Raw genomic sequence first — 26,300 nt, 5'->3', positions numbered from 1 at the left:
GCTTATGTTTAAATTAGATGATGATACAATAACCACACTAGTGCAAACCATTAAGTTATACATATCATAGATCGCCTAAATTAATTTTGGGTTAATTTTTGACTTTTTATAAAACAGTTTGTTAGCATATACTTTTATTTTCTAGAAAAAAAATCTGGTAGTATTAATTAAAATTTTAAATTTTATGGTACATATTATCACCATAAGAAAAAATTGGTGTTAAATAATATTTTTTTTTTAAAAGTGTAATTTTGAATTTCCTTAATAAAACAGCAAAATCACAAGCTACAAGAAAAATATTTACCAGCATTAAATATTTTTTTTTATGCTATTTTTGATAATTATATCTTCTAGAAAAAATTATATATATTTATAATCGGTACAAAAATAAATCATCAAAAAAATGATGAAAAGAGATATTGTTAGATCTTACAGTAAGTCGAAGATGCCGCGACTGCGATGGACTACCGATCTTCATCGCTATTTTCTCCATGCTGTTGAACAACTCGGTGGCGAGAAGAGTAAGCATTTTTTTTTCAGAACAACAAATACAATTTCTCACTTTTTGTCATCAAAATCAATAAACTCTTTTTTTACCTATTGTGTTACTTTTCTCATCTTTCAAATTTTTAATTATTATATCTTATACATCGTATAATTATTCTTTATATATCATTTAAAAAAAAATTCATTGTATAAAAAATCTATCTTATGATTATCTTTAATATTGAAGGAGCGACTCCTAAAAAGATTTTGAAGTCAATGGGTGTGAAAACACTCACACTATCACATGTCAAAAGTCATCTCCAGGTATTTATATACACATATATTTTATCAACTAAATTAGATTCTTATTCTGGTGTATATGTAATCAAATGTATATGTTTATTTCAATAGGTGTATAGGAACATGAAACATGAAGAGTCTATACAAGGTAAATAAATATCATATATATATATATATATATCACTTTATTGTTGTATAAATATCTTTGTAGTGAAAATTTGCATAGATACTGATGTTCAACATAACATCTGTATCTCCTAAGAGTGGGTTCAAAGCCGATATTATGATTATTTTGTGATGTCCATGATTTAATCTTTATTTTCTAGATCAACATTAATTCATATTCGTATTTATTAATATGGAATTATTCAGATGGGTATTTGATTCATTTCATAAATATCAACTCAACTCAAAAGTCAACGAAAAGAAAATTGCAATATTGTTTTTTGATTTATTATATTCTATATGGATATTGGACATAGTATTGTTTTTGATTTTGCTCTATGGAATTACATATGGTTATGAGAATTCTTTGAATCGAATCATAGAATATATATGTATCCATTAAATATATATACTCATGTGCAATTCTTCAGCAAAAAAGAGAATGATACGGAAATTGAGGTGGCGGCAAACTCAACTATACCTTCGGATCTATGAACATCTTCGAGACACAACCAAGTTTATCCAAAGCCAACAAAGGTTTATGCCATAATTAATTAATATTAGTTCAATTTCATTTAATTGTTTTCTGTGGAATTAATGATTAATTTTATTTTCAATTTCTTGTAGGCTACAGTACAATATTAATGAAAAGATAACCTCAAATCGGAAATTAAGTAACAAAACTATGGATGTGTCTTGCAAATCTCTCTTTCAATCATCCAGAGTAAATTTTATTTTCCTTTGCATAAATTACAATCATGCATGATTGTCAATATGAGTTTTGATGCATATGATATGACCTAGATAAAATCGGATATACAAGATCATCATACCTTACATATGCCTATAATTTTGCCAAAATATTTACATTTATCAGATTTTACAGATAAATTATGATATCAAAAATATTTTTAATGTTATTTTTTGATGGCATTTTTCTTCATTTTTTGGTTTTTGTTGATTGTGGTAAGATATTTTGACTAAAAAAAATAGATAAAGAAGATATATGTGACAGTAGAAACATGCGAATGATTTAATTGTAAAGAACTATTTAATTATCTATATGTTTTCTTTTATGGCAGATCCGACTAATTGAAATCAGAGACGATGATAAAGATAATGATAAAAATAATGTTGTTAATGTTGATGATGATGTTGCTATTACTGGTGATGGTGCAAATGATCCTTTAAACTCAGAAGATTTGAAGAATAAAGAAAAAATGTCCCTTGAACTTTCTCTTGGTTTCAAATACTAAGATGACTTGAGTTTCTATCTTTTTTAAGTTTGATTTCCTTTTATGCTATGTTATTGTCCCGTATAATGGGATATAAATAAAATAAAAATGAACAATATATATTAAGATGGTAGTTGCTTTTATAAATGTTACTTAGGTGATCTTTCAATCTATTATTTGAGTGGAAGATTATTTTGATAAATATATATCTATTTCTAATAAAATATATTATTTATGTCCTTTTTAGAATGCTTTTTATGTTTATAAGTTTAAAACTACAATTTTAATAAAAAATTGCCCATTTCTTTTTTTTTTATCTTCTGGTTTTATTTTATTACGAAATGTTCAAAAAAAATTTAAACATAACAGAAAAGTCTTTAAACAAAAGACATTCTCTACAAGTTTAGGATTACAAGAATGGGAGGAATCATGCATTCCATTACTGTTTGATTTTTTTTAGATGACACATACAATGTTTCTAATTCTACTTTAACATTCTGATTAACTGATTTATATAACTTCATGACAACTCAACTCTGTGAAGACATTATTACTCATTGACATAGAGTACCATTTTCAGAATGAGATTGACTTCCAGTGAAAGTTGAAGCCTTAGGTAAAGCTTTAGTGATAGTCTCACTAAGAGGCCAAACTATTACAGAGCTCATGGCTGGTCTCGTTGATGCATTCTCTTGAACAACTTCATGATCTTGTCTCTTGGATTTCTATAAAAAAAGGATCGACTATAGTCTCTGGTTTTCCTTCAACCAATCCACTGGACCACTACATGTATGCAACTAACAAGATTAATTGATGGTTGTATCCAGGTACTGTATGCCTGGAAGATTCTGTCAAAACAGAGTATTCTAATATTTATACCAATAGTTTACTAACGTCTAAATCCATACCTGAAATTATAAAAAACAAATTAAATTTCATTCATAACTGTTTAATTTAGTGCTAATTCATGCATTTACTGTTATAGAACTAACTGTCCGCTAAATCTCGATGACGTGGATGCCATGTATAAAACAACGTCGTTTTGGCGACATAAAAGTTTCATAGAAAAAACTTTGTTTACAAAAACAATTTCAAGAAGAAAATAATTGATTCATTCACTTAAAAGATATGCATTATTTAAATATACTAGGTTTTTCACCCACGTGACGTTTTTAAATACTATTTTAAAAAAAAAAATTATATACAATTAATTATATTTACTAAGATATTATTTTATGTATATTATTAAATATAATAATATGTATAAACAAATTGCAGTTTTAATCTTAAAACTTATATCTAATTTATGAGATTTCATGGTCTTATTTTGAATATATAATATGTTATGTTTGAAAAACTTATAATTTGATATAATATTTATAAATAGTATACTAAAGCTAACTAAATCTATAATAAGGTAATCAAATGCTATTTAATAATTATAATATTGATACAAGATTGAAAATTATACATCAGTTCTCCAAATTAAGAAAACACTGTTTTTATTATTATTTTAGTTCCATCCTCGTTTTCTATAAAATAACAAAAAATAATAAATATAAAAATTATTTTACTTTTTTAGCTAATTTAACTAATATAAATTTCTTAATATACTACATTGAAAAACAAACTAATAATTATAAGGGGGCCAAGGGAAATATTCTAGACATCCACAATGAAGGGGGCTAAGGGAAATCTTTAGGCTTACCCGAGGGTTTTGGAAGACGAAAGAAAGACCTCTTTACTATGTTGGTGAATCGTATCAGACACAAAGCGGCCAGCTGGTCTTCGAAAAAATTGTCGCCTGGAAATTGACGATGATCAAGTCTGTGCTCTCCGCCATTCCAACACAACTCCATGTCTTGCTTCAAGTTACCCACCAGCCTGTGCAAACGCATTCAGTCAGCTCTAACTAGATTTTGGTGGGACAATAATGTTGAGCATAAGAAAATGTGCTGGATATCTTGGCGTAAACTCTCAAAGCCAAAGCAACAAAGTGGATTGGGTTTTCGCGAAATCCAACAATTCAACAACTCACTATTAGTTAAACTAGCCTGGAGAATCATCAAGAACCCATCCAGCCTCCTGAATCAAGTGCTTCTAGGGAAATATTGCAAGGACAAATCGATCCTGGAAACACCTATTACCTCATCTACTTCCCATGGCTGGCGAGGCATCCTAATCGGAAGAGATCTATTAGTTAAACAGCTTGGTATAGCCATTGGGAATGGGAAACATACCTCTTTATGGAATGACCCTTGGCTATCCTTGACCTCCCCTTCATGGCCTGTTGGTCCTCCCACTCTCGCATCTAAAGACTGGACAGTCTCTGAACTTATCAATGAGAATGGGTCCTGGAAGGAAGATAAAGTCAAGGATACCTTACCGGCCTATGCTGACAAAATCCTATGCCTCAGACCAAGCTCCAACGGTGCTGAGGACCGCTTCATCTGGCTTCCGACCAAATCAGGAGAGTATACCTCAAATTAGTGAGACTCCACATCAAATTCTACACCCATCTCTTAACTGGAATTCAGAGATTTGGTCAGCACAATACTCTCCAAAGCTCAAGGTATTCGTGTGGAAGATTATACAACGGGCACTACCTTTAGGCGAAAACCTCCTCAACTGAGGTCTCCAAGTGGACTCAGGATGCCCTTTCTGTGCAGATCTCGAATCAGCGGAACATTTGTTCTTCCACTGTTCCTTTGCACGTAAGGTTTGGTCCCTGATTCCTCTTCGAGATCAGCTCGAACCAACCAGGATTTCTTTCTTCGAGACAGGCCTAATGGGATCTAAGTTCATGGTCTGTCTACCCCCATCGGGAGTGGGATCGGGACCAATTCTTCCATGGGTCTGTTGGGCCATCTGCTCTGCACGCAACCACCTCCTATTTGAAGATAGAGCATTCACACCTGCGGAAACAGCAATCAAAGCTATTGTGAATGCAAGGGAATGGCAATCATCTCAAATCAAGGAAAAACCCCTACACTCCATTTCAAATCCCTCTCGACATCGATCCCAAATTTCGAACCATACCTGCTTCACTGATGCGGCTTGGAGATCCGATCCAAGCTCTGCAGGTCTCGGATGGATAATCTTCGACAATAGAGGCTCCGAAATGGGTAAAGGTTGCACCTCAGAACCAAACGTCCTCTCACCACTCATGGCCGAAGCTCTAGCCATACGATCTGCCTTGGATTACTGCCTCGGCAAGGGATTCACGCAAATCCACCGGAAATCTGACGCTCAGGACCTGATCTGAGCTATTAATCTGCAGGAGACGATCAAGGAGATCTTCGGTCTTCTTTTCGACATCAACACTCTTGCCTCTATGTTTTCTTCTATCTCTTTTTCGTTTGTACCTCGGTTGTAAAACTCCAGAGCTGATGCTCTTGCAAAACTGGGCCTCTGTTCCTCCCTTAGTGGGGCCCAAAACTCGCCATAATTCCGTATTAATGAAAGTAGTAGGCTGTTCAAAAAAAAAAAAATTATAATTCTTGCTTTCAGATTCATGACATTTGTGTCATATTATTTATGTTAATTTTTAAATGATTTATAATGATCATACCTCATTTCTTCTAATCAAAGTGAATAAGTTTTTTCATTTTATTTAACTTCATTCTCATTATATATATATTTTCTGTAGAATACAAAATAAGCAAGATAATTAAAAATTTAGCTACTTTAATCAATACAAATTTTCAATTTAATTTACAGACGAAAAAACAAAGTAATAAGCACAAATCTTACTCTCGTATCTAAAAAAATAGTTTTGAAACAAAAAAAAATAGAATGAACATTGAAACAAATTAATAATTAAAAAAATTTCGACAAAATAAATATGCTTTTTTGTTTACCTGGAACATATAGAAACTGTAATTTTGTCTGGTGACATATATTAAAAGCATTCACGATCTTATGTAACTTCAATAAAATAATTTCAATTCATTCTCATTATATATGTTTTCCGTGGAATACAAAATATGCAAGATAATTAAAAATTTAGCTACTTTAATCAATGCAAATTTTCAAGTTAATTTACAGATGAAAAAACAAACTAATAAGCACAAATCTTACTATATTAAATGCACTCACGATATTATGTAACTTCAATGAAATAATTTCAACTTTTATATAACTTTGAGGCCCGTATGTGATATAAATCAAAGCTGAAAGATCATGCACAAGGCCCTTTGTGGCAAGTGGTTGCAATTACTCCTCCTTGCGATGAGGCTTACTGATTGTAGTCCGATGCTGCTTGATTAGCTAATTGTTACTATTGTGGTTCAAGTTGGGTTTTTAAAACCATGTCAGATTCCATGTTCTTCCAAGGATCTTCCTCGAATACCTCGGTCTCCTCCACCTTAATGGTGGAACTTCTTTCTCTATTCTTCGTGTTTGTTTTTCAAAATGTTGGGTATCAATCACTTGACATGTTTCTTGGATTGCTTGAAACTTATCATTTTTTTCAAATACGGTGGCCAAGCTTTAGAGAATTATAGTCTCTTTCTTGACATTAAAGCGACTTGTGGTGGCTTTGTCTATATCTTCTTTCATTATTTCTTAATTTTTAGTTTTGATGTGGACCAATAGAATTGCTATTTTTAATCCTATGTGACACCCTTAGAAGCATTTAGCTTCAACTTTTATTAATATAATAGGATTTTTTAGCTAATAGTTTAATGGATAGTTCAGCCAAGTTGGCTCTTTTACATTGTAATAATTCATTCTTAAGTTAAAGCTAAGTCTATTATTCTTTTATTTTTTTGAATCAAAATGGTTGCGCACACACACACACAAAATTAACTTAATCTTTTGTTATAGTTACGTGACAAAAACTTGAATGCTAATGCACGAGTCTCTAATTATGTGTTGTATATGTGAAGAAACTTTACTATTTTATTTGTTCTTAATTATTATTCTATAACTTTCCTACTTTAATATTATTTTAGTTTTTATTATTAATATAAATTTAAACATAATTTACTTATCTTTAATAATTTTTAAAAATAATAATAAAATTTTTAACTTTCTTAATTTTTGATATTATAGTTGACCAATAAAAATTTGATACATAAGTTCTTTATTTTTTTTATTTGTTTTATTAATTTGTAAACTTACTTTATTTTTAATGTTGATGTGGACCAATAGAATTACTCTTATTAATCCTATGTAGACACCCTTAGAGGCATTTAGCTTCAACTTTTATTAGTATAAGACTATAATTCTTTTTCTTTTTTTTGCAAGCAATATAAATTACTTAGAGTTTTTTTCCTTACATACAATCATTATTTGTTGTCAAAGAACTATTGAGATACAATTTTGAAACATAGAAACGTTTGAAACATAGAAACGAATAGTATTTGTAACTATAGGTCTTCATAATTTTATTCGAGGGATGAATATTATAGATGATTCTATTAAGGATGAAATGAATGAGCATGAACACATAGAGAGACAAGACGCAAATTATGAAGATGATATAAAGAGATAGAAAGAAGCTGAAGCAATTGACTATATACTGCGATATTTCGTAACCAAATTGCCTCTAATTGGTGACCAAGGAATGATAAATAATAATGAAATTCCTCTTCATTCTTTAAAAATATACCATTTTTATGAAATTTATTTATACACATTCCTCTTCATTCCTCAAAAAGATATATTTTATTTATAAAATAATATGTTTATACACTATTCTTTGCCATTCTTTCATTTTAGAAAGTTATAGAACAAAAATATTCCTCACTAAATTTAACAAGGAACAATAAAGAAAATACATTTCCATTGTTTATTTTTTTTCATTTTTTTTCTATTCATTCCTATTATTCTTTTAATGGTCACTAATTAGAGCCATGGATATATTATGGGTGGATTATAGAATAATGATGCAAATCATTATTTCAAAATTCATATTTATAATCTACATGAAAATTTTTTTTTTTGAAATGAATGTAATATTATATTCAAAATCAAAAAAGACTTTTTTACAACCCCATGAGGTGCGACTTGTGTTTAAAAGAGAGGACTAAGAGGTAGTAAACAAAATACAGCTTTCAAAAAGAGAGTTCAAGCTCGGGTACTAAACCACGTTTGAAGAGCGTCCTCATATCTTCTATCTCTCATGTTGCGAATGGATTGGATTTGGCATCGAAAAAGTTTGTCGATGAGATGCAGAATCCTAGCTGCCGGAAGTGGGTCATCTCCATGACGGCGAGAGTTTCGTTCTCTCCAAATGCTATGTATGGTAGCTTGAAGAGAGAAGCAAAACAGGAATAAAGTTATGCGATCAAGCCGCGAGTCTGAGAGGAGGCGGAGAACATCATTCCAGCTCGTAGTGAAGCTGTTTCGAAGCAAATTTTTGGTAAGCTTAGTACAAATTTCCCTCGAATAGCTGCAGGAGAAAAATAAATGGTCCTGGGATTCCAGACTAGAATTGCAGAGAGAGCACGCAGTGTTTGCCCCAACATTCCAGCTTTGCATCCGATCTCCAGTGGATAGACGATTTAGGATGGCGAGCCATGCGAATACCACGAACTTCGGAGTACAGTGCGTGAACCAGACTCCTGAGTGCCATGAAACTGTATCTGAAACCGATCGAATGAGAAGCCAGGTCTGCTTCGAACTAAAAGAGGGTTTGAAGGAGCCCTCTTTGTGCTTCCATAAGAAAGTATCCTTTGTTCCTAAGCTGAGTTGCGCAAGTCTGGCTTCCAAGACATTTTCAATCTCTGTGAGCAAATCAATCCGGTGGCGTCGACGGCGTCTTCGAGACAATGACGCAATAGAAGCATTAAGAGGGATTCCGATATCTATAGGGCCTCTCGTCCCTACCAGATCGAAAATGCGTCCCATACCCGACCAAATGTCAAACCAGAAACTCGTGTTTTCCCCATTCCCGATGTCAACCTTACAGAAAGAGCTAGCCAGAGATCTATATTTAAGAATTTTCGCCACATCCATGATCCTGTACTAGTGTTGTTGCTGATCGACCAGAAAGTCTCTTTCCGAATAAGATACGTTTGAATCCATTTGACCCAGAGGGATGGATGAGAAGAAACTATGCGCCATATTAACTTTAAACAACACACATTGTTTGCCTCTTTCAAAGGCCGAAGACCCAATCCTCCTTCAGATTTAAGCTTACAGACATCCTCCCAAGCAACCTTTGCTCTGCGAGGATTTAAATCCGGGCCTGACCAAAGAAACGCAGAGCAGAGTTTATCAATTTCTGTAAGGCATGCATTTGGAAGACGAAATCCTGCCATCCAAAAATTCATGATACTATGAAGAACAGATCGAATGAGCTGCAGCCGCCCTGCAATAGACAAAGATCGAACAGTCCATGAGCAAATTCGCTTGCAACATTTCTCAATTAGAGGCAGATAGTCTTGCTTCTGCATTTGCTTCGTAAGAAGGGGTAAACCCAGGTATCGTACAGGAAGGTGACCTGTCTGAAAGCCGAATCTTTCATCAAGTTCAGACCTTACCGAGTCTGTAACCCCTGCGACATAGATCGTAGATTTTTCCATACTGATCTTCAGGCCTGAAATCCTCGCAAACTCATCAAAAACCTTTACAATGCCTTCGACCGATCTCACTTTTCCATCAGAAAGGACCATGGTGTCATCAGCAAAACTGAGGTGAGTAAGGCCCAGGTTTTTACATTTCGGGTGATAACCAATACTGAGCACTCACTTCTCTGTCCAGTAGTTTAGAAAGCACATTCATGCTTATAACAAATAAGTATGGGGATAAAGAGCAACCTTGCCTCAATCCTCTGCTACTTCGAAAAAAACCGGCAAGTTCTCCGTTAACTTGAACTGAGAATGAGGCTGTAGTGATGCAGAGAGAGATCCAGTGTATGAACACATCAGGGAAGTTCATAGCGCGAAGGACATTAAGAAGAAAAGGCCATTGAACAGAATCAAATGCCTTCGAGATATCTATTTTGATTGCGCAACGAGCAGGGGAAGCATCTCTGTGGTAATCCTTCACAAGTTCTGTCGCTAAAAGGAGGTTCTCAATAAGAAGACGATCCTGAATGAATGCTGACTGGTTCATTGCAATGAGCTGAGGCAGAATGCTTTTGAGTCTGTTGGCAATAATTTTTGAGATAACCTTATAAAGCACATTGCAACAGGAAATCGGACGATAATCTTTCATTTCGATAGCAGACGTTTTCTTCGGAATCAACGCAAGGATTGTTGAATTGATTCCCTTTGGTAAGAATCCCTTTTCAAAAAAAGATTTCACCGCAATGATGAACTCTGAACCCACAACCGACCACGTAGCTCTGTAAAACTCAGCATTAAAGCCATCAGGCCCTGGCGACTTGTTACTCGGCATAGAAAAAAGCACCATTTTGATTTCCTCATCCGAAACCGGCTTAACAAGGTTATTTCCATCCACAGTCAAACACCTGAAGTGGATCAGATCACGGAGATCATCGGTTGTAATACCATCGAAATCCTCAGGAGTATGTTGCAGAAATTCCGAAAAGAAACCCGCAGCCTCTGCTTTTATTTCATCAGCCGATGTTACCACAATTCCATCTCTCCTCTTGATTTCACGTATTGAGTTTGTGGCCTCCCTAGAAGCAACAGCTTTATGAAATGTCTTATTGTTCCCATCACCAATCTGCAACCAATGAACCTTTGATCTCTGCTTAAGAAAATTTTCCTCCAGCTTAGAAATAGAATCCCACCGCCTGTAAGCAGATTTTTCCTCTTCAACATTCTGTAAAGAAGGATTTAAAGCATTTGCCGATTGTTTCTCACATAAGACCTCATATGCCTCCTTAGCTTTCTTTGAGAGATTACCCAATTTATTCTTTTCCAACGATCGAATTGAAGGTTTAAGAGCCTTGAGTTTCTTTGCTAATCAGAACATGGAAGAAGTAGAAGAGTAAATAGGTTGAGTGTTACCCCAGAAAGTTTCCATCATCGGTAAAAACTCTGCTAACTCAGCGACAGCATTGACAAAATTTGAACGGCTTTTTCCCTTTTTCCTGCTCTGCTTCCAGCCGAAATCTACACTGCAAATGGTCTGAGCATCCACCAGCCTCAAACACACTGTATGACACCGGAAAAGCCTGATCCCATCTGATATTCTTTAAGACTCGGTCAAGTTTCTTCGAAATTAGACCCTCTTCCCGTCTGTTACACCATGTAAACAGCGGTCCATGGTAAGACATATCCTCCAGTTGGCAATCATTAACTAAACTCTGAAAATCTCTCATTCCCAAGGGGATGGAAGGAGAGTTTTCGAAATGAGAATGCTCCTCCGCATCAAGAATCTCGTTAAAATCACCTAAACAGATCCACAGTTTATTATTAATGATTGGAGAATTATGGTGATCTCTAATATCACTCCATAGCTCACGACGCTCATCCGCAAAATTCGACGCGTATATAAAAGAGCAGAAGAACTCCTCATCCCTATCCTCAATCTTCACTGAAACTGTGATCATCTAACCACTTTTAAAAAATGGAGTAAGCCTCACCTGGGGGCTCCACATCACCCAAATACGACCCAGGCGACTAAACTCGTAGTTTGTAATAACCGACCAATCTCGACAGATTGACGCAGCCACACGCAACGCCTTTCCCTCCTTTACTTTAGCTTCCAACAAAGCACCAAACTGAAAATCCTGATTCTGAATCCACCTACGAACAATGGAATGCTTAGAAATTTTGTTTAAACCACGCACATTCCACACAAAGCCCGACATCTATTATTTGTTGGATTTTGGGTTCCTTTTGCCCGCAGTGTTAGATCTCGAATCTCTAACAACAGGGGCATCTTGGTCAACCAAAGGTTTAATGGCCGTTTTTGATGCACGAGGGAGAGGAGGACGAGTTCCAAGCCCCTCTGCTTTATCCTTTTGCTTCAAATTCTCAATTTGACTGGCACCAGGTTCCTCGACAGAGTGAGAACCAGAGCCCAAATTATTTTTCAACTGCAACTCGACAGATGAGACTGCGGCAGTATCCTGATCCTCGGTACCCTCTAAAACTAAGAAACGTGATGGAGAAACAGAGATATCTTCCACTCCCTGTCGATCTGATTGGCTGATAGTCTTTTTTGGGGAGCACCATTCCCCTTCCTCTTTCTCATGAATTTCCTCATCAATGACGTCGCGGTCTACAACTTTCTCTAAAGTGTTTTGCAGAGTTTGGGCAGCAGTGAAAATACCATTCGTCTCCTTCTCCACTGGTGGAGGAGCAACAGTTGATTCCCTGATTCCCCGAACTGCAAGCGGAAAAGCTTTAGTGGTATCAGCTGTCCTTTTGAGAATGGTCTTGGGACCAATCTTTTTCATACAGGCATCCCCTAAGTGGCCCCATTTCGAACAGAAAGGACACCGAGGAGGAAGCCATGGGTATTCAAATTCCACCACCGAGTCGATACCCTTCTCCGAAGTGAACCGAAATTGTGATGGGAGATCCTTTGATAAATCGACATCAACAAACACTTTTGCCTCATCGAAACTCTTGCAGATTTCAGTATCTGGGTGAAGACGTTTTGGGACCCCCACAGCACTCGCAAGAAAACCCAAACCTTTCTCATGAAATAGCTTGTGTGGTACGTTTTTCAGACATACCCACAGCGGCATGGATTTGATCTCAGGTTGAGCTTCTTCTTCCACCGGAGACCATTTAGAAACTATCATCGGAACATTCGCAATGTTCCACATTCCCCTTCGTAGAATCCTATTACGGGTAGTAGGATCCCGGATTTTAAACTTCATTGTTGTCTGGTCGACAAAGAAAACATCCACTTTGGAGGAGTTTGATCCAAGCGGCCAGATTTTGTTTACGATTACGTGAACTTTTGCGACATGAGGAGCGGTCGCAAGGAACTTTCCGATGAGTATTTCCTCCCAGAGAGGAGCAGATCCTTCGATAATATTGTCTGGAATACCCACTGTAGTAGATCCCTCAACCATCAAGATCGTTAGGTCGTGCTTCAAGAGACCCGACTTCTTCTGAACAACAGCTGAAAAAAGAGGTTTTGATGGTTGCTGAGAATCCCCTTCCACCGCCAGCACATCCGCACTGGACACAGAGGTGTCCGAGGCCTGAAGAGGAGGTGGAGGAGCCTTCAAAACCACCGGAGCCGCCATCCTTGCGGCTGAAGAAATTTTGAAAAACAGAAACCCTAGCCGCCTTTGGAGTCGCCACGCCACGTCATCAAGGAAAAAACTTCCTAAGTGAATAAAAAAATCTACATCTACATGAAATTTAAACGATATAATAACACCATTTTCTAAATAAATGTTTAAAAATATTCTACTTAATAATTTCATTTAATTATATAATTCAACTGTTTGTAACCAATCAAATTTAACATTAAACTGTCCCCCTCTCATCCTTCTCCTCGGGCTGGCTAATTAAGTATGACCCGGCGAGGCTCAGATACGGGACACTCGGAGCATGCTTGGTAAGAGTTTTTGCTGTTGGCTTTTATTTATGACTGTTGATTTTAAAAATTTTTGACTTTAAAAACTTTTAACTGTAAAAACTGTTTATTATTTTAAAAATAACAAGTAATTTGTTTTTCAAAAATTAGTTTACCCTATATTTAACAAAGAGTTTTAGATATTTCTAAAAAAATATATGGTAAAAAAAAGTTATATAAAATGGATCTAAAAAAAACAGAAAAAATATTATAATTAATTAATTAAATTTTGTTATGAATATAAGAAATCTATAAACAGATTTGAATAATCTTAGAGGAAGAGAGAGAGAGAAAAAAAATAAATATATTTTTTTCACTTTTATTTTGTAATAGCTTTTCTTAACTATGACCAAAACATAAAAAACATAAAAAAGTGTGGCTTTTAAGACTTTAGACTTAATAAAATTATAAAAGCATGCTTGGAAAAAAGATCTTTGAAGACTGTTAAATGTCTTAAAAGTCTTAAAAGTCCAACTCCAAGCAAGTCCTCGATCTCCTAAACCCTCTGAATCACATGCGGTTAAGCCGCATTCGTAGCTTCAAAAGCACCAATCTCTCGGGACTCAGAATCATCGAGATTCAATCAGCGTGTATTATCGAAAACCAGTGTAATAAGAAGAAGGAAACTCTCGGATTCAGGAGAGTTGTTATCGGCGGAAACTATCGAATCATCAGAGTTGGCTGCGATAGTAAGATCCCGTTTTGGGACGGAATGATCTGGACCAGAATCAGAGACCAACAAGCTCAATTCTGCGACATTGTGGTTACAAAGGGGCTAATCTTACACCTTGGATTCTAATGGGATTGTTTTGTGGATCAGTTCTGTTCTCGGCATCTTCAGGTATTTCCTTTCATTAGTTAAGAACAACATCGCTAAATGTTGTTGGAGAGACAGAAGATTAGTGGACTGTTGTGAGGAGTTTTACATTGTTGATCGTCTTCTTGAAGATAATATCAAGAAAAGGAAAGTTCATCCCTTTGATCCTCGGTATTCCTATGTGATACATGACGATGCTGGGAACACGGAACGCGAATCATCTAAAAGAAACTTCTTTCCCAAAACGTCTGGTTTTAAGGTTTACAAGATCGATGAGGAATTGTGGAAATGTGTAGAAGCTAAGTCATTGGGAGATAATGCGTTTGTGATGGCTACTGATACTTGTTTCTCGGTTTGGCTCATGATTTCAATGGATTCTTGCAAAACTCTATTTACTTCGCTGAAGAGTAAGATTATTATGAGAATAGGTGTTTAAGCTTGAAGATGGTAGTATCACGATAATATGGAGATATTCTCAGAGTTGTTTCCAAATGTTTGTTCCTCTTAGGTTTCACTGAATCTTTTGTTTTGGGTCAATCATCTGATTAAAGACGGTACCTTTCCTCTTCGTACTACAAGAAAACATGAAATTGGCGACTGTATTTTACGACTGAAAAATCAGTCATAAAATTTTAAGACTGTTTGACGACGGTTTTGCCACTGGATAGCGACTAATGACAAGTAGTCGTAATAGAGTTGCTGATTTGTAGCTCATAAAAACAGTCGTATTTTGGTCGTTAAATAACGACTACATTACGACTTATGCGGCGGGTCGCTTAATTAAAAACATGTGTTATGACTTTTATGGTAGGTGTATTGGCTTTTTGCGACTAAAAGAGGGCAGTCGCAGTTTAGACGCAAATCAGTAGCAATTTAGTCGTAAAATTTTCTATTTATACAGGCCACGCATCTCTCTTCCATTCACTCACAAACATAATCGATACAAGCTCCGAAATTCTGGAGAGCGTTTCTAAGATATAATGTATGGAAATTTCAGTAATAAGAATAATAGAGAGTGGATGTATAAACGGATCAATGAAGAGACAGGAAACTTCTCAACAGAATTTGTTTCCGGGGTGGAACAATTTATGAATTTTGAAAACAACCAGACGCTAGCGCAGAGTAATGGCGGTAAATTTTACTGTCCTTGTAGTGTTTGCAAAAATAATAAATTTTAGGCGGAAGACAAAATTTAGAATCATCTGTACAGTAAAGGGTTCATGCCAGATTACTATATTTGGTATAAGCATGGGAAGAAATTACTATAGATTATGGAACTAGTTATCGTAATACAACTCATTTAAGTTGGAGTGAAGAAGATGTGGGTAATGTAGTAGGAGATAGATATGTGGATATGGTGAATGATGCATTTCATGGTAATTATCATCAAGATGATACCTATCATCAAGATGATAGTTATCATCAAGATGATAGTTATCAGAATGTACAAGAACCGGTGTGTAACCATCCCCAACAATTTTACGACTTGTTAAAATCTGGGAAAAAAACCATTATATAATGATTGTCATGAAGGTCACTCGCAGTTATCTTTAGCTGCTCGGTTCATGCAAAATAAGGTAGGTTATAATATGAGTGAAAAGTGTGTGAATTCGTGGGCATCTTTGTTTACGGAATATTTACCAGAAGGAAATCAGTCAACCAAGTCACATTACAAAACAGAGAAATTGATGGGAAATTTGGGGCTTCCGTTTCATAAAATCAATGTTTGTATTAACAATTTTACAATCTTCTGGAAAGAAGATGAAATGTGGGAGGAGTGTAAATTATGTCAGTCACCAAGAAATAAGTCTAACAAAGGACGACGTTCACGAACCAGAATACCATATAGTCGTATGTGGTATCTACCTATTGGTGATAGATTGAAGAGGATGTATCAGAGCCAGAAGACTGCAGCGGCAATGAGATGGCATGCTGAAAACCAAGCAAAGGAAGGCGAAATGTGTCATCCCTCTGATGCTGCAGAGTGGAAATATTTTCAAAATCTACATCCCCGGTTTGCTGAAGAACCCGTAACGTGTATCTTGGATTATGTAAAGATGGATTCAATCCATTTGGCAGGTCTGATAACACCGGATTTTGACCATTTTTATGGATCACTTTAATGTCTTTTACAGGTGTTTTTACTCCATTTTCAAAGGTTTTCAAAGGATTTCTATGTTTTCGGATTTTAAAAAACTTTTCAGGTAATTTGGGATAAAGAGGCACAAATTGGAACAAAAAAGACTCTTTTGGATAAATGCAGACCGTCAGAATTCTCATAGAGAGACGAAGACCTTCTCACCGTCTGATGACCCTCAAAATTGAACAAATTATAGAAGAATCAACCAGCTTTCAAATGCACTTGGTTTGGAGACATTCCAACGGTTGGATCTCGAGATATTCCATTAGCCCCGGAGCCACTCAAAGACAGCCAGCAAGTCACGCGACCGCGGCCACCAGCCTATTTCCCGTGGTCACAAGCTTCCCGACCGCGGCCAACCACCTAATTCCCGCGGTCACGTCATTCCCGACCACGGCCGGCCAACTCCGAATTAAATCCCATATTTCTGAAGCCCAAAGTCATTTCTCAGGCTCAATTCCGGAACCCTAGAGACTATGGAGTATTGAAGACTATTAATACTTGTCATTTAGGTCATTTTTCGACACCACCCTTCATACTTTACAGAAACTCTTTTCCTTTAGCCGTTTTTATGCGATTTTTGTAGAAGATTGTTCAAGTCTGAGTTCTTCAACAGAGAAGCTTTCTTTCATCTCTTTTCTTTACTGTTTTTGATTACTTTTATTAAAACCAATGATGATGTCGACCTCAGCTATGTCTGAGTAGATCCCGAGTTGGGCTTAGGGTTCCCGAAAGGGGCTCTCATAATCGATTAAGACATCTAGGTTTATAGATCTGGGATTTTAACCTTGTTCTCTGTTTATTCTCGTTCTTATTGCATGTATGCTTGATTGATCACCTAGTATCTGATCTAGATAGTTAGTGTTGCAAAAGTTTTCATTAATTATCAGCCCTAGAACGAAACAGGCGATTTTTCCGTAGGAGTGGAAACCTACCTGCGGCGAGATCGTGAGTATTGACGAGTCTTGTGCAGCTCTTGTGTTCTCTCCCTTCCAGGGCCAGAGTGGAAACCTACTGGCCAGGGTTGCGAGAAACAGTTGGTTATGATCACGACAGTGATGTAGTCATACCGCCGTACTCTAGCTCTAGAACCTTATATATCGATATCCGTTAATCCCAATCTATCAAGCCTAGTGTTAAAACCGATTATGATCCCTGTAGAGTTCCCGAAAGCTCAGCGCTTTTAGCCATAATTTACAAACCAATCGATTTTTTACTTGTTTAATTAGATCTGCATTTTATTTACTTTAGTTTGATATTCTGCTTGTTTCATTTGCTTTTCATTCGATTTTTCTACTTGTTTTTCTAGGATAGATTTATTTGTTTTCTTTAGTTTTAGTTTAGTCCGTGACAAACAACCAACCTCTAAAACCAATCTAGTCTAGACATAAAGTTAGAAATCGTAGAAGAATACCAGGCACACAAATCTCTGTGGACTCGATCCCTAAATACTACAACTGATTAGCTGTGCACTTGCGACTTTCATTTGTTTTTATTAAGGGTAAAACTTGTTCCCTCACACAGTTGACACGCATCAAGTTTTTGGCGCCGTTGCCGGGGATTTGTTTCGCTGCCTTTTGTTATTTTTCTTGTTCTAACTTCTGTTCTAGACACCTGATCTCTAGTTCTTTCTTAAAGTTTTGCTGAATTATCTTTCCCTTCTTTTGTTTTTCTTTGAATTGCATGAATACCAGGCGCAGACCTGTAGAAAACATTCCAATTCTAGACGAGATAGACAGACACGAAAGAGAACTTCGAAGACTTAGACGAACGCAAGGAATGGCCAACGATGACCACCCTGGAGATCCTATTAACCGAGCTTTAAATATGGACCAACATGGGTCCGAACATGGAGAAAATGAAGAGAACGATCACAGAGGAGGTGATCATGCTCGACAAGATGGCGAAGAGGATGAAGTTCCTCCAAGAAACCATCAAAACCGCGAGAGAGAAGAACCTGAAGACCTTGATGCACCTATCAATGCAGTCGATGGTGACCACCAGGGGATGCAGCCGAATGGACGCGTTTACCGCCCTATTCAGCAAGCAAATCAACACCAAAGACAAGCCAGGAACCATCGCATAGCTGATTTTGATGCACCTACTCAAAATTTTCAGAACCGATCTGCAATTCAAGTTCCATTTCCGAACCGGAATGAGTTTGAAGTCAAGCCTCAAGTCATCTCATTGGTGAAACAAAACCAATTCCATGGAGTTCCTTCTGAACACCCAATGGACCATATCGAGCTCTTTGAAGAAATCTGCAGCATGATGAGAACAAACCAAGTTCCAGCAGACTATTTAAAGTGTAAGTTGTTCCCTTTTTCACTAGCAGACAAAGCTCACCGTTGGTTGAAATCTTTGCCTGCAGGATCCATTACAAATTGGGAAGAGTGTAAAACTGCTTTCCTGAATCACTTCTATACTAAGTCAAGGTCGAACTTGTTGAGAACAAAGATCTCAAACTTTCAGCAAGGACCGACTGAACCTTTTTATGAAGCCTGGGAACGTTTTAAGGAGTATGAACGTGATTGCCCCCACCATGGATTTCCTGGATCAAGCCTTCTGGGCACCTTTTACCGAGGTTTGCAACCAAAATACAAACTTTCGCTTGATACAGCTAGCAATGGAGATTTTGGACAAAAGACGATAGCACAAGGAAGAGCCCTCATCGAGAATTTGGCTCAAGCCAATAGCAATGATTTTCCTGAATACGATCGCTCGACGAAGCAAACCGGAACAGACAACAAGGAGATAACCGAGTTAAAGAACATGATGAGCCAGCTTTTGAAGAGCAACAATCGCCCAATCCATGCTTGTGAGACCAACAATGGCGCAGAAGATGAAGGACCTAGTGATATCGATCACATTAATCAAGCCTTTCAAGAAGAAGAGGTGAACTATGTAGGAGCACTAGCACCATATCCAGTTCGCTTCAACAATGGCTTCAACAACAACTTCTGGAATGCAAATTACAACAATCTCGAGAATCATCAAGATCAGTACTACCCACCACCGCAAAAATCCTTCCAAAACAAGTTCCAAGGTGGAAACTTCGGAGGGACAGGAGCTTATCAACCGCGACAGCCATATAACTATCAAGGTACGGGTTTTAACAATTAATTTGTACAACAGCAGGGAGTCACGACGAACCAGCTAGCTTCACAAATTGGTAGACTTGAGCAGTCCATCCAACAGCTTGTTTATGACGAACGAGAAATCATCTAAAGACATGAACGTGAAGGTTGACTGCATGTACAATGACCTGAACGGGAAGTTTGAAGCCTTATCTTCGCACGTCAACAAGCTAGACGTACAAGTTGCCCAAACAGCCGACTCTATGAAGAGGCAAAGTGGAGTCCTCCTAGGAAGAGTTGAGGATAACCCTAAGAGGTTTTGCAATGCCATAACCACACTGCCCGAAGAAGAAGCCAGAACCGATGGAAAGGATGAAGAAATCCCAATCTTTGTACCACTTTACAAGGATGTCGATGCCAAGCAGCCACCATTCAAGGTACCTCAACGATCACCGTTTCAAGGCTTACAAAAGCCAACGATCCGGGACGTTTTGTTTTTCAATGTTTCAATTCAGGAATCAGGTTCAAAGACTATCTGTGCGATTCCGGAGCCAATGTCAACATTATGTCAAAGACATTTACCAAAAAATTGGGCATTAAAACCTTAAGGACATCGACAGTCAAGGTTATCTTTGGAGATTCATCTCAAAAAGATACTGAAGGGGCGATTCATGATCTACAAGTTCTAGTAGGAGACAAGATTGTTCCAGCAGATTTTCAATCCTGGAAATGGATAAAGACAAGGAGAGGCCACTAATTTTTGGAAGACCATTTCTGGCTACCGTAGGAGTTGTAATCGATCACGCAAACCGGCATGCTGTTTTCCTAAATGTGGATCACAGAAGGTTTTATCCGACTATCCTAGATGATTTTCCAAGCAAAGGAAACCGGCCAAAAGAGAAAGAAAAGGAGAAGCCAAAAGCTTTTGCGAAGATCAAGATCATCATTCCACCAGACGCAACAGAAACTAGTGAGGACCAAATACAGGAGCTGATCGAAAACACAAAAAGGGTTTTAAACAATGTTAAAGTCTGAAAGAAGAGTAAAGGAAAGAAGACGGCTCCACAAGGAGAAGAAGTGAAACCACCAGCGACCGGAAGTGATAAAGGCACATCAAGTGGAGTGCCATTCAAATCAGCCTGATTCTTCATACCCACGTCGAGCTAAACAACTTAATGTCTTTTACAGGTGTTTGTACTCCATTTTCAAAGGTTTTCAAAGGATTTCTATTTTTTCGGATTTTAAAAGACTTTTCAGGTAATTTGGGATAAAGAGGCACAAATTGAAACAAAAAAAGACTCTTTTGGATAAATGCAGACCGTCAGAACTCTCATAGAGAGACAAAGACCTTCTCACCGTCTGATCACCCTCAAAATTGGACAACTTATAGAAGAATCAACCAGCTTTCAAATGCACTTAGTTTGGAGACATTCCAACGGTTGGATCTCGAGATATTCCATTAGCCCCGGAGCCACTCAAAGATGGCCAGCAAGTCACGCGACCGCGGCCACCAGCCTATTTCCTGCGGTCACAAGCTTCCCGACCGCGGCCAACCACCTATTTCCCGCGGTCACGTCATTCCCGACCGCGACCGGCCAACTCCGAATTAAAGCCCATATTTCTGAAGCCCAAAGTCATTTCTCAGCCTCAATTCCGGAACCCTAGAGACCATGGAGTATTGAAGACTATAAATACTTGTCATTTAGGTCGTTTTTAGACACCACCCTTCATACTTTACAGAAACCCTTTTCCTTTAGCCGTTTTTATGCGATTTTTGCAGAAGATTGTTCAAGTCTGAGTTCTTTAATAGAGAAGCTTTCTTTCATCTCTATTCTTTACTGTTTTTGATTACTTTTATTAAAACCAATGATGATGTCGACCTCAGCTATGTCTGAGTAGATCCCGAGTTGAGCTTAGGGTTTCCGAAAGGGGCTCTCATAATCGATTAAGACATCTAGGTTTATAGATCTGGAATTTTAACCTTGTTCTCTGTTTATTCTCGTTCTTATTGCATGTATGCTTGATTGATCACCTAGTATCTGATCTAGATAGTAAGTGTTGCGAAAGTTTTCATTAAGTATCAGCCCAAGAATGAAACAGGCGATTTTTCTGTAGGAGTGGAAACCTACCTGCAGCGAGATCGTGAGTATTGACGAGTCTTGTGCAGTTCTTGCGTTCTCTCCCTTCCAGGGCCAGAGTGGAAACCTACTGGTCAGGGTTGCGAGAAACAGTTGGTTATGATCACGACAGTGACGTAGTCATACCGCCATACTCTAGCTCTAGAACCTTATATATCGATATCCGTCGATCCCAATCTATCAACCCTAGTGTAAAAACCGATTATGATCCCTGTAGAGTTCCCGAAAGCTCAGCGCTTTTAGCCATAATTTACAAACCAATCGATTTTTTATTTGTTTAATTAGATCTGCATTTTATCTACTTTAGTTCGATATTCTGCTTGTTTCATTTGCTTTCATTCGATTTTTCTACTTGTTTTTCTAGGATAGATTTATTTGTTTTCTTTAGTTTTAGTTTAGTCCGTGACAAACAACCAACCTCTAAAACCAATCTAGTCTAGACATAAAGTTAGAAATCGTAGAAGAGTACCAGGCACACAAATATCTGTGGATTCGATCCCTAAATACTACAACTGGTTAGCTGTGCACTTTTGGCTTTCATTTGTTTTAATTAAGGGTGAAACTTGTTCCCTCACGCAGTTGACACGCATCAATGTCTCGTAATCATTCGTTATGGCCTGTGATCTTGACTCCTTATAATTTACCCCCTGGTATGTGCATGAAGACTGAGTACTTGTTCCTCATAATACTGAATTATGGGCCAAATCATCCGCGTGCTAGTCTTGATATCTTCCTCCGACCTCTTATCGAGGAGTTAAAAGAATTATGGTCAACTGGAATTGATCCATACGATGTATCTTTACAGCAGAATTTCAAACTAAAGGCTGTGCTGATGTGGACGACAAGCGACTTTTCGGCGTATGGCATGTTGTCAGGATGGACGAACCATGGTAGATTGGCTTGTCCAATTTGTTTGGACGATACAAAGGCATTTTATCTGCATAATAGAAGAAACGTGTTGGTTTGATTGTCATAGAAGGTTTCTCTCTCATGGTCATCCATTACGAAAGAATAGAAAAAAACTTTTTAAATGGTAGACACACTATAAATGAGTCACCACCAGAGTCTTTGATAAGGTGAACAAGTTTATAGTGAGCGAATAGAAACTGTCAATCCTGCAAAAACGTCTGACTGCAGTGGAAACGGTCATGGAAAAAAGATGTCCGGATATAGGACGTGGCATAACTGGCACAAAGAAAGTATATATTGGGAGTTGCCCTACTGGAGGGACCTCAATCTCCGACATAATCTTGATGTGATGCATATAGAGAAGAATTTCTTTGATAACATCATGAATACTCTAATGAGTGTGGCGGGTAAATCAAAAGACACTATCAACTCAAGATTGGATATAGAACGATTTTTTGATTGGTCACACTTACATCTTTCTGAAAATGGTCAAGCTCCTTTTCCGGTATACACATTGGAAGAAGCTGATAGAAGAAGATTATTGGAATGTGTGAAAGCGGTACAATTTCCAGACTGTTATGCGTCAGACTTAGCTGCTTGTGTTGATATAGTAAAAGGAAAGATTTCCAGCATGAAGAGTCATGACTGTCATGTTTTCATGGAACTGCTACCTCCATTTATCTTTGCAGAACTCTTGGACCGTAAGGTCCACCTAGCATTATCAGGCACTTTGTAGTCGATTTAATGGTACATGTAAAAGTTCTGATTATAGTAATTTATTCTTAATTGAACTTTAATATATATAGGTGTTGGAGGATTTTTTTCGTGACTTATGTTTCAGAACTTTGCAAAAAAAAACAGGGTCCAAATCCTAAAACAAAACATAGTCCTGATCTTATGCAATTTGAAGAATATTTTCCACCATCATTTTTCGACGTAATAGAGCACTTGCCTATACATCTTCCTTATGAAGCTGAATTACGAGGCCCTGTGCAGTATAGGTGGATGTATCCTTTTGAAAAGTTTTTCAAAAAACTGAAGGCAAAAGCATAGAACAAAAGATATGCATCAGGATCAATTGTTGAATCATATATCAATGACGAGATTGCTTATTTTACAAAGCACTACTTTTCCGATCATATACAAACGAAATCAAGGTAAAATCCAAATGTGTGAATTCATATTAATAAGTCAATATTGGCCACAAGGTAATTTTATATTAATATGTGAATTCATATATATTATTAAATATTGGGACAGGTTAACAAGATTTGACGAAGGTGAAGTCCCTGTATATGATGTCCCCGGAATTCTTGATATATTTACTCACGTAGGTCGGCCAAGTAGGCAAATGCATGAAATATGGCTTTCAGAAAAAAATCACAAAATTGCACATGCATATGTTTTGCGAAATTGCAATTACTTTCAATTTGAGAGGTATATCGAATTTCATCCTTTTCAGATGTATAATCTAGTATCATTTCTAGTATCAAAATATGGCTTTCAGAAAAAGATAATATATGTTTGTATTGTACAGGATGTTTGAGGATTATATTTGCACAAAATATCCAATACTCTGATAAAGAAATCGCTGCAAAAAGAGCTGATGAATATTCTTCATGGGTGAAACATTATGTACGTTTTCTATATGTTTACTAACTATGTACGTTTTCCATCAACAGATTAATAATGTATACATATATTTATATGTGCAGGTTACTTGCTGGAACGCCACAAATCCTTTTCCTATTTGGGTTCAGAATATAATTCACGGACCAGTCAATAAAGTCAAAACCTGGCCTATTTACTTTACGAGAGGATATTTGTTTCATATACAGAACCATGGCATAGGACGGAAGAGATGTAACTTTGGAGTGTGTGTTAAAGGAGAAAACTACACCGATGCATCTGATGAAGCTGATTTTTACGGGATCTTAACTGATATCATACAACTCGACGGGATGACAAATTTGAAAATCACACTTTTCAAGTGTGAGTGGTATGACCCTGTAATTGGTAGAGGCACTCGAAGGAGCAATGGTGGTGTCGTTGACGTTCTTTCATCAAGAAAATACAACAAATACGAACCATTTATTCTAGGTACGCATAATATATAAATATATAAACTAATATCTAACTCAATAAATATAATGATGATGTATTCATTTTTGTATTCATATTTTTATTCCACAGCCTCCCAAGCAGATCAAGTTTGTTATATTCCATATCCATACCGAAATAAACCAAAGGAGTTGTGGCTAAACGTCTTAAAAGTGAATCTAAGAGGGAATATTTCAGGACATTATGAAGATAAAGAACTAACTCTCTTGCAACAAGAGAGTGGTGATGATGTTATGCGGACCACAATTGAAGATATCGTTGTTGAAAATCGAGTACATAGAGTAAGCCCAATAAATCTCGATTTCGATGTCAGAGATGCAGAACCAGAAGATGAATTTATGTGTAATTTATCATCATCTGATGATGATGATGATGAAGATGAAGAGAATCCTTACTAATCTATGTATGTTTAAAATTACAATTGCTGAATAAAATTGTTGTATTGTAAGATAAATTGTGTTGGTTTTTTTTTACAAAAATTAGAATTTTACCGACTGATTTGCTATTGATATACTACTAAAGGTCCAAAATTTAACCCGCCAATTAAGCCCACCTCTAATCCCATTAACAGACCCAATAATTAAACCAAGCCCACTTAACCAACCCGATTAACCCTTAATCGCGAGAAATCCTCAAAGCAGTCTTCTATTCAACGAACCCTAATTCCCCAAATCCCAAAATCTCCCTTCAAATCGATCCCTTTCGATCCGATTTCGACCCTAAATTGACAGATAAACGATCCCATACCCTTCTAAATCGATCGATAATCCCTAATTTTCAGTTCTAATCGATTGATTTGCTTCTCCTCAAACCCTAAATCCCTAATCTTCGAATCCCATCACAAAATTTCCAACGAGCATCGATCTCAAGCCTCTCTTGGAATCTGATGGGTGGTCGTGGAAGGAAGAGACGCGGATGAGCACGAGGAGGAGCAGCCGTTACTCTCTTACCCAGTCGGTATTAGTTCATACCGACGACATCTCCACCACCGCTGGTCCCAACCTATGCGCCGACACATGTCCGAGACTATCCACCGCCGATGGAGCTCTTCCAGAGCTTGCAACAAGGATTCCCTGAGTCGCAACCACCGCCTCAACCTAGAAGGTCAGAACAATCTCAAATTCGATTATCTCCATCTCCTCAACACCTGTTCCAAGAGCAACCTCATCGGCAGCATTCTGCATCACCTCAATCTCATCAAGGAGCTTTTGGAGCGTCTTCTTTCTCTCAAAACTGAGCCTCTCCATTATCTCAAGAAGGAGGTAATTCTCCACACTCTCAACAAGCTCATTATGGTGGTGAAGAAGCTGCATTTTGAGATCATTCAGAAGAAGAAGACAGTGATGTCAATCTCTCTGAAGACCAGCTAAGGATTCTTAATGCCTTGCTCACGAAGCCTGGAAGAGAGGCTTATACTATGGTACTGTCTCCCATAGAGAAACTGGGTAC

General features: G+C 37.1%; 1 protein-coding gene, 1 long non-coding RNA gene, 1 other non-coding gene and 1 pseudogene across 10 annotated transcripts; 2 read left to right on the top strand and 2 right to left on the bottom strand.

The window, feature by feature from the left end:
• The first annotated feature begins 406 nt into the window (after positions 1–406).
• On the top strand, positions 407–2,207 carry LOC18022269 (putative Myb family transcription factor At1g14600). The gene is made up of 6 exons (XM_024158260.1): positions 407–521; positions 734–810; positions 898–934; positions 1,383–1,488; positions 1,579–1,675; positions 2,034–2,207. Exons 1-6 carry the CDS (start codon positions 407–409, stop codon positions 2,205–2,207), a joined length of 606 nt encoding a protein of 201 aa, XP_024014028.1.
• A 374-nt stretch (positions 2,208–2,581) lies between these two features.
• LOC112088239 lies at positions 2,582–5,557 on the bottom strand. 8 transcript variants are annotated; one of them, XR_002900409.1, is made up of 7 exons: positions 5,226–5,557; positions 4,793–5,101; positions 4,573–4,712; positions 4,427–4,515; positions 4,225–4,364; positions 3,895–4,070; positions 2,582–2,969 (listed from the first exon to the last, which is right to left on the bottom strand). It is a non-coding gene; the product is annotated as an uncharacterized LOC112088239 (long non-coding RNA). The 8 variants fall into 8 exon arrangements; XR_002900407.1 differs by having other exon boundaries at positions 4,427–4,504; XR_002900413.1 differs by having other exon boundaries at positions 4,225–4,351; positions 4,427–4,504.
• An 8,606-nt stretch (positions 5,558–14,163) lies between these two features.
• Positions 14,164–14,984, top strand: LOC18022268 (annotated as a pseudogene).
• A 4,066-nt stretch (positions 14,985–19,050) lies between these two features.
• Positions 19,051–19,155, bottom strand: LOC112088263. The gene has a single exon (XR_002900430.1). It is a non-coding gene; the product is annotated as a small nucleolar RNA R71 (small nucleolar RNA).
• Between the last annotated feature and the right edge of the window lie 7,145 nt (positions 19,156–26,300).

Source organism: Eutrema salsugineum, unplaced genomic scaffold, assembly GCF_000478725.1.
Source record: "Eutrema salsugineum unplaced genomic scaffold, Eutsalg1_0 scaffold_15, whole genome shotgun sequence".
Lineage (NCBI taxonomy): Eukaryota > Viridiplantae > Streptophyta > Magnoliopsida > Brassicales > Brassicaceae > Eutrema > Eutrema salsugineum.
Note: the sequence above shows the minus strand (reverse complement) of the source record. Positions and strands in the feature narration are given on the sequence as shown.

Bases quoted from the DNA above. Each gene is read 5' to 3' on its own strand.
- LOC18022269 (XM_024158260.1), top strand. From the start codon at position 407: ATGAAAAGAGATATTGTTAGATCTTACAGTAAGTCGAAGATGCCGCGA. The intron at 935-1,382 runs GTAAATAAATAT...GCAATTCTTCAG, and splicing joins ACATGAAGAGTCTATACAAG to CAAAAAAGAGAATGATACGG. The intron at 1,489-1,578 runs GTTTATGCCATA...AATTTCTTGTAG, and splicing joins TTTATCCAAAGCCAACAAAG to GCTACAGTACAATATTAATG.